General features: G+C 30.7%; 1 protein-coding gene across 1 annotated transcript; it reads left to right on the plus strand.

The window, feature by feature from the left end:
• The first annotated feature begins 7724 nt into the window (after nucleotides 1–7724).
• Nucleotides 7725–8430, plus strand: LOC112698105 (uncharacterized). Its single transcript, XM_025751510.3, has 2 exons — nucleotides 7725–7867; nucleotides 7965–8430. Exons 1-2 carry the CDS (start codon nucleotides 7787–7789, stop codon nucleotides 8184–8186), a joined length of 303 nt encoding a protein of 100 aa, XP_025607295.2. The 5' UTR covers nucleotides 7725–7786; the 3' UTR covers nucleotides 8187–8430.
• Nucleotides 8431–15442: the final 7012 nt, after the last annotated feature.

A 15442-nucleotide genomic window follows, 5' to 3' on the forward strand; every position in this document is an offset into this window, starting at 1 on the left:
CATAACAGAATTCAGAATCCCAATCCTAATAACAACAAAGCCGAGCATTACTCGAATATCCACTTATTTAAACAGACAAACATAATTCGTCAAGGCAAGTGAAAAAGAGAGCAGCGAGTAATCGGCGGTTCATAAGAGATACCAACAATCGTCCCCACTCTTCGTTTCTCAGTTTTATTTCTTAACGTTTTGTTTTTAAGCTTCTTATACCAGTAACTAACTTGGGCATCGGAAACCTTTTTACAGGGTCCACGCCGAGGTCAACGGTTCACAGGAGCAAGCTTCCGAGTCCACTCCTAGCCGTGACACCGACAACACTTCGGAAGCACACTCTGGACGGAACAATACTGATTAATTATTAGTCACACTTTGAGCTTAGAAGAGAAGATTTTTTCAATAATTGATAGATTGGATACTTGTGTTAAATAAAAAATTTCTTCTATTCATAAGTTAGTCTATGTGATAGTATTAATTACACTGTTAAATTTGAAAAAGTTACCGATAAAGACAAATGTCATAACAAAATTAAATGAGTATAATATGTTCAATCGAATAGATAAATATTAACAGCATTCTATGGTTTCCATTTCAGTTAGATATACTTTTGATGCTTTGAATACAATGTGAAGTAGACAAATTAAAGCTTGTTAATATTTTTTTTCCTAACTGTTGAATTGTTATAAAAAAAAAGTGTGTTGATTACATAACCATTTTTCAGATTTGGAGGTGTATGTGGCATCAGGTTGGTCTTTATTTAGACTTAAATCAATTTCATTAATCTATTAATCCCTTTAAGTACTAATTATATTTTCTTATTATCTTTGGATGAAAATATAATGGGAGATAAACTGCACTTAATCATCCTTATTCTTCTTGCTGCTCTTGTCTTGTACGTGTTCTAATGACTTATTTGTCATTATATCTTTCTCTATTTCAAAAGAGAAATGTCTTACTTTGTTACCTCCATAAAGTTGTGTGAGAATATTGGTTGAAAAAAAATAATTTAATCAACAGTTTAAAAATTCGCTTTTCAAGATAAATAAAATCCAATTATCATATATAGAATAAGCATTATTTAAGCTATTGAAGCAATTCAATTGTATGAAATAAAAAAGATATTTATTATCAAAAGTTAATTATTATTATTTTAATCGGTGAATAAGATTGTACACCACTATATTTTAATAATGTAGTGAATTGTTGAAAATTCGTGCATTATATTTTAAGAATTTGAATGATAATTGTCTTATATGTCTAATATTGTTCATATAGTTTATTAAGTGAATTATTTTAATAATAAAAGAATAATCTTTTTTAGGTTAATACTATTATTGTGTAGGTTGTGCTCAAGAAAAAGAGGTGCTTAAATTGGATTGCTTGATATATGACAATGACACTTTTAATCTCAATGATCCAAATTAAAAATTATGATAGCATTAAGATAAAAAGTACAAAGAAATTGAACATTTAAGTGTATATAATTTTTATAGGTATATGAGCATTCAAATAAAAAGAAAACGTCAAAACCACCATCTGATTTGGTGGATTATAAAGAAAAAACAACTGTAAATATGGAATAATACTTTGTAACCAATGTTGTTATAACAATGGATAAACTCAAAAAATTTAAAATGGCATAAAGGATTAATAATTATCTTGCTTTGCATTTTGCCACAGAAAATATTTTACTGTCACAAAAATTTAATAATTATCTTGCTCATTTTACTAATTCCATTACTATCCATTCATAACTGTATCGAATCAAATTTATGTCCTTTCCATATGTATTGTACGGTAAAAATTTTCGTTTTAATTATTAGTACCTTTGAGTTAGTACTTCACAAATATTATTGTAATATTTAAACCATTTTTTTGTTAAAAATTATTTTTCATTATTGATATTTCATTAAAAAAAATCAAATTTTACTCGATGATAAAAATAAATAGCAGAAAGTCCAAAATATCATTCATATCTTCACAGCCTCACTTATAAATAACAATAATATAATGCTTTTTGACTAATCTTTTTGCTTAATAGAAAACGGTCCTGCTTGCTTAAAATTTTTTATATATTTTTTCAAATAATAACGATGCTCCTTATTTTTTACACCAAATAATATTTAATTACATTGTTTTGTTTTGGATATAAGAAAAAAAATAAAATAAAATAAAATAAAAAATTAAAAAAATAAAATTATTTATATATTATTTGGATGAAAAAAAATAAATAAATAAAAATTTATTTGAATAAAAAAAATTATAATAATATAAAATTATATTAATATCCTTATCTATATTACAGTTTTTAATTTCTATATGGATCAAACGGTTTATTTGAATAAGACAACAAAAAGATAAAATAAATATAATCTGTTATTACATTAGTTATTTGATTTAATTTAACTGAAATAAATGAATTGTTTTTATTTTAATTTGTATTAATTTTTTATTTTATGTATTTTGATGAATAATTTTTAAAAATGTTGTAATTAATTATTTATTTAATTTGATTGAAATAAATATTAAATTATTTAATATTTTATTTGACCACATTAACTATAACAATTAATTATATTAATTATTTGATTTGATTAGAATATATTATTAAAATCAAATTTCTTTAATTAATAGTATAATTGACGTAAGGTGTTTTCTGATTTTTTTATTTGATTTATTTAAATATATTAATTAATTAATTTGATTGAAATAAATATTAAATTATTTAATATTTTATTTGACTATATTAATTGTAACTAATCAATTATATTAATTATTTAATTTGTTTGAAATAAATAAATTAATTTTGTAAAACATTTAAAAAAATATACTGTAAATAAAATATATATATATATATATACTTATTTCGTTTATAATATAAACAAGATAAATAATAGATCTAAATTGATAAATATTTTTAAATTATGTATTTTAGTAAATAAAATATTTAAATTATTTATTTAAAAAAAATTCTTAAAATCTCACTACCTTGATTCAAGAGTAGTTAGACTCTCAAATTTTCTTCACTAACTTTCTTATTTTATATAATATTAATTCTTAGTGTTAATATTATTTTTTTAATAGTTATAAATAAGTTAAAAAAGAAATCGTATTGCACTATATGTAATGTGTTCACAGTTCATATATTCGTTTGCTGTTATCATCTTAAAGACGTGGGAAGGGTATTTTTGTATGGTACACGGACACTGACATGGACACGGAATACGATACGATACGGGATATATTGGCACGCAAATTTTAAAATTTTACATGACACGTATAAAATTTTTTTTAGATAAATCCTAATGATATTTTAATATTTTATTGATATTAAAATATAAATTAATTTTTTAAATATTTTTTAATGTGTTATTTTAATTATATCAAACATTTAAAATATTTTTTGTTTTAATAAATAATAATATATACTATATCTAAATTTATTTTAAAAATATATATTAAGAATAAGATCGGACACGCTGACACGTGATGATATTTAAGTGTGTCCAAAGAAAAAAATTTTATTTTTTATTGAGACACGTTTTAGACACAGCAGACACGTATATCAAACGAGTGTCGATAAATATCGTATCCAAAATGTATCCGACACACACGATAACTCACTAAAATGTCCGTGCTTCATAGGTATTTTATGATGACATTCTCCCTCTTTTGTCTTTTAGTTCTGGCAAATATGTTTCCGTATTTGTATTATCATGATTGTTATGTTGCTTAACTAATGATTTATCTTATATAAATAAAACTGTTGTGTAACATAGTATTTAACACCTCTATTCTATGTGTGTGTTCCTCTAAAACTATATGTTGTGACCAAGTTAGTTGTTCTCATTTTTTTTCAGATTGTTGTTAACAGTTAACATCTAAATCTATCGTCTCTTAAAATTTGTATTTGACATCATCAATAATATTATTTTTAACTATGTTAATACTAGATTCTATTTTTCCAACCTCTTGATAACTCCATAATCTGAAGTAGAGGCTTGAAGATCTAAAAAGTTTTTTTTAAATATCTTTATAACTTCTATCACTACTAAATATAAGAAAGTCAAACTCTCTTCTACCTTCAAGTGTATAAATAGCACTCGTAAAGATCCTTTTCATTTTATAGAATTCATATAGTGAATTACTTTTAATATATATATTACAAGAAATAATTTACTCTTTATTTTAGAGAAGATAGAATAGAATTCACCTAAGTTATTATGATGTTTCTTTTCAAAGAGTTTTTCATTTTATTAATGTTCGAGTTATTTTGAAAATTAAAAATCTATTCTTACTAAAATATATGTATCCTAATTGAAAACATAAAAACTAATTTTCAACTATTTATAATACTAGATAAATATTTTTTTTTTTACAATACTCTCAAATATAATATTCCTAAAAATATAATTTATTACAATATTCATCTCTTTTAGGAAAGATTAGGATTTTTTTATCACAAGGATTGGGTATTTGAGTGGTGAGCCCTTGAAAAGTAAAAAAATAAGCTCACCATGTTCGTGACTCAAACAGCTCTCATCATAAAGTTTCGGGCTCTGGGTAACAACAGAATGAGGCCTATACAGTTTACGGTCATTGTATAAGGAATCTTTGAACCAAACAAATACTGAACAAAAAAAAATAAAAATTAATAATAATGAGAGTAATAATGGGCCGAAGGAGTCCAAATTGGGAATCCAAAAGTATTGCCCTATTTTAAATTAGTATTTTTCAGAAACCTAGAAGGCACAACATAACCCTAGAAAAATAGTTAGGAAAACTCCAAGGTCCAATTAGCTTCTTGAGATCGTTCCAACAAGCCCAATCTTCATTTCTCTCCGGTGAGCCCTCTCCCTCCCTCTCTCTCTATCTCTGTTTCTGCAAAACCCTAGATCTCACTCCGACCGCCCTGAAGCTCGGATTCCGAGCTTCTTTTCGTTCCAGATTAGCGCTTTCTTTGTCAGATTCCCTTCGCGCAGCTGGTAGATCGCGAACCCTAACTTTTCTATTGGTTCGTATTTTGTACTTTTCTTTAGCTGACGCTTCTTTTGCTCGTTACTCTCTCACGAAATCGGTTGTTTCGTTTTCCTCGTTAATCATTTTTCTCTATCTATTATGGTTTCGGAAAATCGAAGCTTTTCTGTTTTATTGTCTCGTCTAGTTTCAGTGAGTAGCTGGATTTGTTTGTTTCTGTGATTAAATTCTTGGATCTGGTTGCTCGAGACCGCGATTTCGTTTATTTGAAAATTTGTTCATACTGTTTTATATATGTATATTATATATACTTTTTCTTCATTAGTACTTGGTAGCCCAGTGAAGATCTAGTGTTCCAGTTTTAAAGTTTGACTATTTTGGGCTGTGTGTGTAAGATTCTGCAATGGACCTCTTACAGTAAAGTTTGCTGGGGTTGTTGTGTTCGGATTATTCTTCTTTTTTTTTTTGGTCTTGTGTTCGTATTGTTCTTAATGTTATATATATGTTTCTATGGGCCGACCCAACTATGGGCCCAAGTATACTTGGGTTCGTAGATAGTGGTCAAATTTCAGTGTATACCAGGCTTAATGTTGTTCTCTTCTGATGTTTGAAGCTGGGATTTAGTTTCTGACCACATTTGACATACTTTAAGCTTTTATCAAACATGAAGATAAACTTAAAACTTTTGACCAAAAAAAAAAAACTTAAAACTTGAATAGAGGAGGGCATGGATTTTTAGTTCAGTAATACCCGTTGGGCCTTCTTGGCAAAGTAAAGATGAAGTACATGTCATGAATAATATGAGGAAGTATCTTTATCCTTCCTCGTGGTTCATGATAGCAAAGTAATGATGCTCTAAGTGCATTGCCAATAGGCCGTTTTGTCCATCTTGATATTCCTGTTTTTGGTTTTTGTTTGTGCACACCTCATTTGGACTTGTCCATTTTCTGAAATAGACTTACACGAGTACACCTGCACATGCCAGAGCAAACTTCCAGTACTTGTTTGCACTATGCAGGAATGGTTTTATGAATCACTTATAATATTGAGCAGTTTGTATTATGCCTTGTATTTTTAAGATATGGGTGAATACATAATTACTATTCATTTTTATTGTTAATTCAGTGGATAGGATGTATGTAAAATTGGTCTTTCTTCCTTTTCCTCAACCTCATCTTCCTCCAATCTGCATCAGAGTTGTTAGCATCTTGCATAAATTGTGATGCATGGTTCTATGCTAAAGATGTACATGTGGTGCTAATTAGCTTTTGGGTTGATTTACACTTTCCTGAGCAAACATGCGTGCTTTTTATTTCATTACTCATATGCCGGAGTTTTGATCCCTGATGCCCGAGTGAAATAATGATAATGCCGCCTTCATCTCTTCACTACCATAAAGTATTAACTATGCCCACCTTTAATTAGCAATTCTTTCTTATTGGTAATGCAGGGAGATACCTGTCAGGACAAGATGACAACTCTTGAAAAAGACAAAGTGGCGGAGACCCCTGATGTGAAAAGTGAGTCCGTCAATGCTGATCCTCAACCTACCAATGATCTGGCTAAATCTAAAACTCAGCCTAAAAGCAATGTGGAAGATTCCGAGCCTCAGCCCAACAAGGATCTTTCGGATTCCGAAACAGAGCCCGATAAAGTACTTCCTGCATCCGAAAGCCAGGTCACTAATGATGATGCAAATACAGGAGTATTGCCTAACCCTGAATTGGACAACACCAAAGAACCTTTGAACGATGAGCCTGAGAAAACTGAAGCACTACCCAACAACCAATCGGGTGATACTGGGCCCCGGACACTAATCAACTAGTAGACACCCAGGTATCACTTAACAATACATCAGTCAACTCTGAAGCTACTCCTGAGACACCAACCACAAATGAGCAGGTTGATTCTGAGGCAATTGCAAGCAATGGCGTGGCTCATTCTGATACACAGACCAGTAATGATGTCACTGAAACACAGCACACGGAGGTTATTTTTTTTGAGACTCAGCAAAGCAATGAAGTTGTCATTTCTGAAACTCAGCCCTGCAGTGAGGTTGTTATGTCTGACACGCAGCCTAGCAGTGACTTAGTAGCGCCTGAGACACAGCCCAGCAATGAGGCAGTCATTCACGAAGCACATGCTGGCCATGATGTGGTAACGTCAGAAGCTATATCTGAACATGAGTTGGCCAATTCCACAACTGATCCTAACAATCAGCTCTCCCTTCCAGAAAATCTTCCTGATCATCATCAATTCACTGATCTCCATGTGATTCCAGAAGGCCAGTTGCCTCAACCTGAACCACTACCACATTCCGAACAACTTCCTAGTTCTGAACCACTGTCAGACAGTCATCTTGCAGACATCAAACCAATACCTGAAGATCACCTGGCCCAGTATGATCGGGTAGTCGGTTCTCAAGCACACTATGAGATTGTTAATGTTGAAACTCCACTGAACCATGAGGAACATACGCCGGAAACACAGCCAAGCAGGAGGAGGAAAAAGAAATCTATAGTCTGGGAACACTTCTCAACATAACATCCAACCCACATATCTTTGTTTGGTACAATGCAATTGAGCCGTAACAGGACTCTTCTCAACATAACTCCATTTGGAGAAGGCCTCTGTTCTCTTCAACCTGGTAGCCCTCTGCACCCACATTGCTCTCTCCTGCGATCTCTCCACCAACCATGGCCATCGCCTTGCCATGGACGCCTTAAAGGATGCTTTAACTTGGATCTTTCGACTGTGGTTGAATTCTAACTATGTATCTGGCACGTTTGACTTGTCCCAACAATACACCAGTATGATAAACAATGAGATTGACAAGTTGAAATTGAAGTTTTGTCATCCCCAATCTGATGTATCATCATTAGCTGGATACCCTGTATGTATAATCATCTACCTTTTCAGTTGATCTTTTCATTGTACGATTGACTGATGTCAATCTTGATTTGTTAAGTTGTTTGATTGAAATGATGCAGGCTTCAACTTATGATCCGTCGAGTGATGTCACCGAACAGTTTCTTTTAGGGTATTGGAAGGCTCACTCCCTGCTTGGAGTGTTTTGTGAAGCACCATGCTTGGACCTTCTCTCTGAGGTTAGCCCTGTCAAGATTAAGGATGGAAATCTTGTGGCCAATGCAACCTGGGAGGCACCAAATTTGGCATTGGAGAACATGAGCTTGCAGGAGACACAACATTAACATTCCCGTTGAGAAAAACTAAACAAGCTTTAGAAATGAACTTTTTTACTTTTTTTTTTTTAATTGGATGTTGGAACTTTGTTTGTTGATGCTAGAACTCTTCTTATGAAATATTATCCTCGTGATTTTGTTGGTTGATGTATGAATATATTCCTTTTTATTCATCACCAAGCAGCGATTTGAATGCCTCTCATATCATCTTGTAGCTATTGTTAGATATTGTTACATATTGGTAAATTGAGCTTGTTCAGTGTTTCCAATCTTCCATCCATCTGGGGCTAAAAATTTTAAACAAGCAGATAATATAGTTTCATTTAGAATCATTCTTATTTTTTGATGAACAAATTCTTATTAGAAAAGTTATACCGTACAGATTTAAATATGTACAGATATGCAGATATTTTATTTCTATCACAAAAATACTGGCACATGGTATGAAGTGTAGTTGAGAAATAGCTTGAGAATGAATTCTAATAGTGGTTCAAAAAATTTGCTCAAGAGGCAATATGAATAATGAGCTGAGCTTGAACTTTCCTTATCAATGTGTATAATGAAAGTCAGTTTTTTTCCCCTCATAGAAATGGTGGAATAATAATGGTGAAATTTGAATATAACTGTTTTGTCGATTTTTAGCAAATCGATGGTGGTTCGATTCTAATGGTTTGGGAATGAAACCAATTCCTCTGTGCAAGTACCAATTTTCTAGAAGTGCATCAAAGCGTCTTTGATTAGACACATTTTGACAATGAAAAATAAAAATAAATTTGTAAAATTAATAAATGCAATTCGGAAATTAAAATTCTTGAATAAAGACTAAATAAATTATGAAAAGGAAGATTTACTTGAAAATTAAAAGAAAAGCAATAACGATAATTTAAATTAAATTGAAAGATTAATCAAACAGAATAAAGTGTAGAAAGGTAAAATAGACAAAGAAGGTAAAGAACACTTGAAAAATAAACTTAATTGAAATGTTAAGTTTTATAGAAAAGAAAATAAATTAAAGAAGAAAGTGGGAGGAACCTTACAGAAAGTGTAACTCGATTGCAAACTCAAGAAATCACTGAGATGTGAGAATGCTTAGAGTGTTTTTTTTCTAAGTGAAAGTTCCAACCCTTATTCCCTAACACTTCACAGTATTTGATACATGCTCGGAAAGACAACAGGGGCATTCTAAGACAAAAGGACAGAATGGAAATTTCACACTTCCAGGACTAGAAGGCCCATCACTAGAGCACGTGCAAAGAAGCTTAAGGAGAGTTTTGGGAACCTCGCAGCGCTTGTGCATATGGAGTTATATCAAGTTCTAACCAAGGAAGAATGGGCAGGCCCATTGGGTTAAGTCAGGACAGTAAGAAGCCCAATAATACTTTGCGAATTCAGTGGGAGGCATAATTTATCTTTAAATTTTGAAATTCTAGACTTTTATTTTAGTTTGTTATGTGGTCAAAAGTTTGTTAGAGGACTTATTTTAAATTTGCTATGCTTAGTAGTATTTTTAGGGATTTTAAATTTAAATCAAATCTGATCTAATCTAATAAGATCAAATCTGATTTAAATTAGTTATCATATCTTTAGGATTTTAAAATTTAAATCAAATCTGATCTAATCCAATAAGATCAAATATGATTTAAAATAGTTATCTTATCTTTTAGTTAGTTGTTAGATGCCTATTTAAACACCTTTGGTGAGACAATTTACATAACTTTGATGAATAAATTTCAGTTGCTTCTAAGCACGTTTATTGTGTGAGAAGTGAGGTGAGTGATTTGCTTCGCTTGTTGCATGAGAAAGATTGAAGGATCCAACACTAAGGTGATATGCGTGGTGGTTTCTTTCAGTTTTCGTCCCTCTGATCTAGGTTGTCAAGGACAAGTTTTTTGAAGGTCTAGTAGGGAATCCTTTCCGGTGCATAGATTGCTAAGAACATGTATCTTAGAGGTCTAATAGAAAAAACCTTAATTTATCTTTTATGTTTCGGCTGTGTCTCCTTATGCCAATATATTCCTCTTCTTGATGTCATTCTTATCTTGTCCCCCTTCCATTAGGATTTTATTACTTTGAATGTATTAAACCCTTAAACCCCAACATAATTCTTATCAGTATTTATAGGCTATTTTACATAACGGTTAATTAAATTTACAATTAATTACAATTAAATAAGAAATTATAAATTTTGAAATACAATCACTTTTGGTAACTGTTTCCGCTGCGTGATTATAGATATTCCCCATGTTTTTCCTAACGTAATAAAAGTTACTAATCTTCTCGCTTTCACTTTTATTCAACCAACTCTTCGAAGACTTTGCTCGATTCTTTAAATCGATTTCCTTGCTCTATTTAATCCTCAATCGATTCAACAATATAATCGAAACCCAAGTCGACATTGACTTCTTCCCAAACTCGCACTTAGGTACGCGTCTCCTCGAAAAATCAAACTTAATTCACATCGATCTGACAACTCTCTTCAATCGAAAATATTTTTGACCAACAATAACTAAAGAATACAAAATGTTGTTGTGAGTCCATGAAAAACATTAAATTGAACTTCTTGTACTAAAATCAAATTACTTTGACATTGTATATTATGTAGTTAATTCCAAGAATTTTTTTTAAATGTTTTACTTGAAAGATCATAAAAAATATTAATTTTTATTTTTAAAATTAAAAAAATTTAATTTTAATATTTTTCAATAAAATATGCATGACACATTTTTTTGTTATAATACTAAATTTTTTATTGTAATAAAAATAAAATTTACAATAAAAGAAGATTTTTGCGAATAATAATAGTAAAAAAAGTTAAAATTATAATATATATCTATATGAAAACACATAAATCAATATTTTAAGTGGTATTAGAATACATAATTTCATTTATTTGGCACTGAATTACTAATTAAATGTTTATTATAAAGATAATAAATTTTTCGGATAATTTGACTTTATTTTAGAATGATGAATTACGACTTTATTTTTAAATAGTTGAATTGTTACTTTAGTATTAATCATTATTGAAGGTAGAAAATATTCACAAATATTCTCCACATACAAGTCATTTACATATACAAGTCCATACAAGTCTCTTTAACTTAATTAATCTCATGCGCTACTATCTAACCAACATTTCAATAAATGCGCGAATATATAACTGCCTTTTTCAAAAGAATTTCGTTTTTTTTTTCGAATTTCCTTAACATTTTCGATCTACGTTCTCTTCTATATTTGTGTTTCTCTTGGTTCGTTTTCTGTGTTTTTTTTTTTTTGCAATTTTCTTCATTCTTTACATTTTTGAAATCAAGCTCTAAAATTAGTTTTGATAGTTATCTCATTGTTGAAGATAATGAATGATTTAAGTTCAGATTGTCAATTGAACCAGAGTAAAGTGGATTATTGTTTTGAATCCAATCAAGTGGCTGAGGTATGGTTCGATTTTAGTTAATATTTTCGTTAGTAGTTTAGGATTCGGTAGGTGAATGATGTAGTTTTTGTTTGTGAAAATTGTTGTTCATCGTTGATGGTTTGAATTGAATGTAACATAGGAATTCTGCATCAAAGAAAATATTTTTATGTATTTGCAGCAAATTTCAGTGTAAAACTAAGACATTTATGTGTATTGTTTAAGAATTTTCGGTAGATTTATACTGATAGATTCTGCATAATTCAAAACTCTTCATCTTTCTCCTCCTCATCTTTTGCTGCTTTTTCTTCATCTTTTCATCGTCATCACCATCTTCTTCTTTTTTTCTCTTATTCATCTTTCTTTAAATTGTTTTTACCTTCTAGAATTTTTTTCTTGTTTTACTCTCTTAATAAGAATAAAAACAAAAAAAATCAAACAAAGAAGAAGAAGAAACACATAATGCTACAAAATTACTTGGAGGAGAATAAACTTACATTCATTCAATTAAAAGAAAGAAATAAGAAAAAATAAGAAAAAATATAACATTGGAGAAAATATTTTTGTGTAATTGCAGCAAATTTTGGTGTAAAACTAAGACATTTATGTATATTGTTTAAGAATTTTCAGTGAATTTGTATAAACTTGTATGACAAAAAGAATTGTACGTGTAGTAGATCTGAAATATTTATTGTTAAAAATTATAGTTAATACAGTGCATTGTGAATGATATTTTCTATAATTGGTAAAAAGTTTAAAGTAATTAAGAAAAAGTTAAATAAAATTGAATAGTTAATCTTTTTATTTGAAATTTTTTATTAATCATATAAATGTTAGGTATGAAAGTATAAAATATTAAAATAAATCTAAAATTTATTATTCCATAAGTACAAAATATTTAAGAAGAGGTAAATTGATAAGGATGAACAATTTTAATAAGTTTTTTAATATTAAAATAAGACAAATGAAATAAATTTAATATGACACAATTAAATAAGAGATAAAGATAGAAGGAATTGAAATAAATTAAATATGACACAAATAAGTTAAAAAGGTTATCAAACTTATGAGTTTGTGAACAATAAAAAATATTAATTCACAATTTTAAAACACATAGAATTTCACTAACAAAATAATTCTCATTTAAAGAAATGTTATATGATAATTACTTATTATTAGTAAAAAATTTTAAATCACAATTATTATTATAATTACTTATTTTATTTAAATGGCCGAATAGGTTCATAAATTGTCTTTTTGATAATTACTTATGTGATCTAATGATTTTAAAATAGAGCACAAATTATCAAAACTTTTTTATTTTAAAAATGTTTTATACACAATTTATAACTCAATCAAAAGAAAATGTAAATCACGTTACAGTGTATATCCCAAACAAAATAATTAGGCATCCCAACATATACTGCCCAAAAAGAAAATGAAAATCGCGTTACAGTGTATGTTTTAGGCTTTCAGTCAAGCCAATTTTTTCATAACCCATGATCATGATCACAAACTCTAATCGCTACAGAAAAGAGCAGAGGCATGTGTCCTTAAATAAAAGCACTAAAAAGAATATCTGTATCTAGCATCTGTATCGTAGTGTTTCCCTTATTATTATTATCAAATGTGTACTTTATCTTTTTTAGAACAAATTAATAAAGAAACGATGTTATGATATGAGATGAAGCAAAATAAATGAAAAAAAACACATTGTATTAATATAATATATGATAATGATAATGCATACATAATTTGATAAATTTAAAATTCTATATTCGATATGAGATGCATGAATCCAATATAAATTCTCTAAATTCTATATTCTATATGAGATGCATGCCATGAATATATATTATGTAAATACATTAAGTGGTATTGTATTTTCTTGAGGGCTTCTTTTTTGACCATTAATTTTTCTCTGAAGAGTTAATTTCTTTCTTGACCATTAAATGTAATCTGGAGAGCTAGGAGAGGGGGGTGTTCTCCGGAGAGTTAGGGAGAGTGTTCTCCCCAAGAGAGCTACGGGATGTTCTCTCGAGAGCTGGTGGAAGTATTCTCTGGAGAGCTGGGGAGGGGCAGGGGGTTAAATTCGAAACGCAGAGTCCATTCACCCGCTAAAACAATCTCCAACATGTAAGTATATGGTAAATCATCTGGTGCCTCCTCAATAAGGTTATCACTCACGTCCACAAACGATCTTCTCAGAACTTCTATGTTATAATTGTGGACTATACCCACTATATTTTTCAAGTATTTTACATCCTTTATCATCTTTGTTATCACCACACACACACACACACACACACACACACACATATATCGTGATTATCTGGAGTGATCACTCTATGTTCGGGGTCTGGGATGGGTTGTCTAGCAATCAGCTCGAAATGCAAAATATGTTGATCCCGTGAAGTAGTCTGAAGCAGCCTTGATCATCTGGTGCTGGGCTAAAAGAATGTGGATCATTCTTAGGCTTCAACCAACCTCTTAAATCTTCTTGTCTATATGATCGTATTGTTGCTACGACATATTTCACCTCGTGTACTTCGGTAGTGGTTGTGACCTTATAATTTAAGGTCAAGTCTCCTAGAATCTCCACCAACAAATTAGTCATTGTTCTGCACTTTTTTGATAGAATAGAATACTCAGCTATTGATATGACAATTATGCTCCATTATTAGTAGCTATTAAAAAATTCATACACAGAGACAACTCAGTATTCTAGCCTTTTATTAGTATTGGCAATTGCCATATTTTCCTTTTAATTTCATTTTGCCATGCAACAACCTGTGTTGCTGCCATGGGGAGGGGGAGGGGGAGGGGGTTAAATTCGAAATGCAGAGCCCATTCAACTGCTGAAGTAATCTAAAACAGGTAAGTATATGGTAAATTATCTGGTGCTTCCTCAACATGGTTATCACGTATGCCCACAAACGATCCTCTCAGAACTTCTATGTTATAATTGCGGACTATACCCACTATATTTTTCAGATATTCTACATCCATTATCATCTCTATTATCACCATATGTATATCGTGGTTATATGGAGTGATCACCCTAAGTTCGGGGTCCGAGATGGCCTGTCTAGCAATCAGCTCGAAATGCAAAACATGTTGACTCCGTGAAGCAGTCTGAAGTAGCCTCTGATCATCCGGTGCTGGGGTAAAAGAATGTGGATCATTCTTAACCTTCAACCAACCTCTTAAATCTTCTTGTCTATAAGAGCATATTGTTGCTACGACATATTTCACCCCGTGTACTTTGGTAGTAGTTGTGACCTTATAAATTAAGGTCAAGTCCCCTAGAATCTCCACCAACAAATTAGCCACTGTTCTGCACTTTTCTGATAGAATAGAATACTCAGCTATTGATATGACAATTATGCTCCTTTACTAGTAGCTATTAAAGAATTAATACACAGAGACAACACAGTATTCTGGCCTTTTACTAGAATTGGCACTTTCCATATTTTACTTTTAATTTTATTTTCCATGCAACAATCTGTGTTGCTGTCATAGGAGGGGGAGGGGGTTAAATTCGAAACGCAGAGCCCATTCAACCGCCGAAGCAATCTACAACAGGTAAGTATATGGTAAATCATCTAGTGCATCCTCAACATGGTTATCACTCACGTCCCCAAACGATCCTCTCAGAATCTCTATGTTATAATTGCGAACTATACCCACTATAATTTTCAGCTATTCTACATCCTTTATCATCTCTATTATCACCACATGTATATCATGGTTATCTGGAGTGATCACCCTAAGTTCGGGGCACGGGAAGGGCTGTCTAGCAATCAGCTCGAAAAGTAAAATATATTGACCACGTGAAGCAGTTTAAAGCAACCTC

The sequence above is a fragment of the Arachis hypogaea genome, chromosome 6 (genome assembly GCF_003086295.3).
Source record: "Arachis hypogaea cultivar Tifrunner chromosome 6, arahy.Tifrunner.gnm2.J5K5, whole genome shotgun sequence".
NCBI classification, from domain to species: Eukaryota; Viridiplantae; Streptophyta; class Magnoliopsida; order Fabales; family Fabaceae; genus Arachis; species Arachis hypogaea.